At 34.2% G+C, this 1,478-nt stretch overlaps 1 protein-coding gene and 1 long non-coding RNA gene across 2 annotated transcripts in view; one reads left to right on the forward strand and one right to left on the reverse strand.

Moving 5' to 3' along the window:
• The window catches only part of COLGALT2 (collagen beta(1-O)galactosyltransferase 2), a 43,192-nt gene that overhangs the window by 29,868 nt on the left and 11,846 nt on the right, over positions 1-1,478 (forward strand). The window contains exon 6 of the mRNA XM_072420117.1: positions 143-262. Within this exon, the coding sequence (XP_072276218.1) occupies positions 143-262 (120 nt within the window). The remainder of the gene's footprint in view (positions 1-142; positions 263-1,478) is intronic.
• The window catches only part of LOC140336774 (uncharacterized), a 39,016-nt gene that overhangs the window by 4,839 nt on the left and 32,699 nt on the right, over positions 1-1,478 (reverse strand). The gene's annotated exons all lie outside the window — the stretch shown is intronic.

The raw sequence follows: 1,478 nt of genomic DNA on the forward strand, positions 1-1,478 counted from the left end.
AGTACAGTAGTAGTGTCTTAAAATGAACATCCTAGTTTTCTTTATTAAAGGGCCCTAATCTTGAGAAAGCGTTTAACTTTATAGTTGTGTACAAGAATGTTCATATGTATAACATTAGATGCAAATGTTCTATCTTTTCCAGGAATTCAGATGTATATATGCAATAGGGAGCATTATGGCTATCTTCCTGTACCTCTCAAACCACATCAACCTTTAGAAGATGAAATTGAATGCTTCACTCATGTCCTTACAGAAGCAATGAGTAAGTGAACAATGAATGGGTAAACCAAAAAAGTATGTATATTGCTATTTCTAATGAGCAGTAGTATGGCATGGCTTCTATGTAGATAAAATGGTCAGCAGAATACCTGCTAAATTCTAGGATTCAATATTTTTTAATTTAATATTACCCCATAACTAGAGACGGAAGAACAAGGTTGTAAATATGCAAAAGTCTTATATATATCATAAAATCATATGTAATAATAATCAATATAAAAGGCTGGGTACAGGTGAGTATATGACTCACTGTACACACCAATTAGTGTAAATCGCCTTAAAAGTACATTGCAATAATGTTTTTCCTTACTGAAAGTACACTGCATTCATAATTTCATACAGTACCAAAACATTATAAAGAATGTCTAATTTTTTAAAAGAGTGAAATGCCAAGTAATTATGTAGAAGACGTCTGTTGGCCTTATAAGAAACTTTATGAAACTTGGACTTTAGACTGTTGAGAGTTGCAGGGACATATGTCTAACAGTTCTCAATAAATCATGAGGGTTTCCTTCAGTGTAATTGTATACCATACTATATCGAAAGCATGGGAATGTATATTTAACCACATCTGTGTTGAATTACCTATGTCACGTGTACTAGACACTCTTACACAAACGTGATCCATGCATTCCTAGGGGAAACAGGGTATATACTGTTTTTTCTATCATGTGCATTTAGCCTATGCATATAATAATTTTTTTTAGACACTAAGGGCTAAAACACGCTGCACTTTTCTATCTCAAGCCACACTACCTTGGTGAGTCATTTCTTAGCCAAACTGAGAAAGGCTGCAACAGCAATGCTGACAGATGGTGCAGTCTGCAACATCCAGGTCATTGCAGTGAAATGAATGCTTCTATGTTGGCTCGCACAACACAGTACACTCATTCTATCCTGGGGGTCAGGGACCACTTGGTGAATGTTAAGCAGCTTACTGAACTTCTTATTTTTTTGCTAATGTGTTGCAGCTAATTATGTGTAATGGATTTTATGTGTGAAAACATTATTATGTATTTCCAAATACTGAAATAAAAAAAATAGGAGTTTTGTATACCATTAAAAGTTTGCCATTACAGTGTAATTCTAAAATGGACTTGTACTGCTTTGTCTACATTTATATAAACTCATGTCAAGAGAAAGCATTAAAACACTTACTGAGTTTACTTGTGGGGGAAGAGAATGTAGTCCTTAATACC

The sequence above is a fragment of the Pyxicephalus adspersus genome, chromosome 8 (genome assembly GCF_032062135.1).
Source record: "Pyxicephalus adspersus chromosome 8, UCB_Pads_2.0, whole genome shotgun sequence".
Classification (NCBI taxonomy): Eukaryota; Metazoa; Chordata; class Amphibia; order Anura; family Pyxicephalidae; genus Pyxicephalus; species Pyxicephalus adspersus.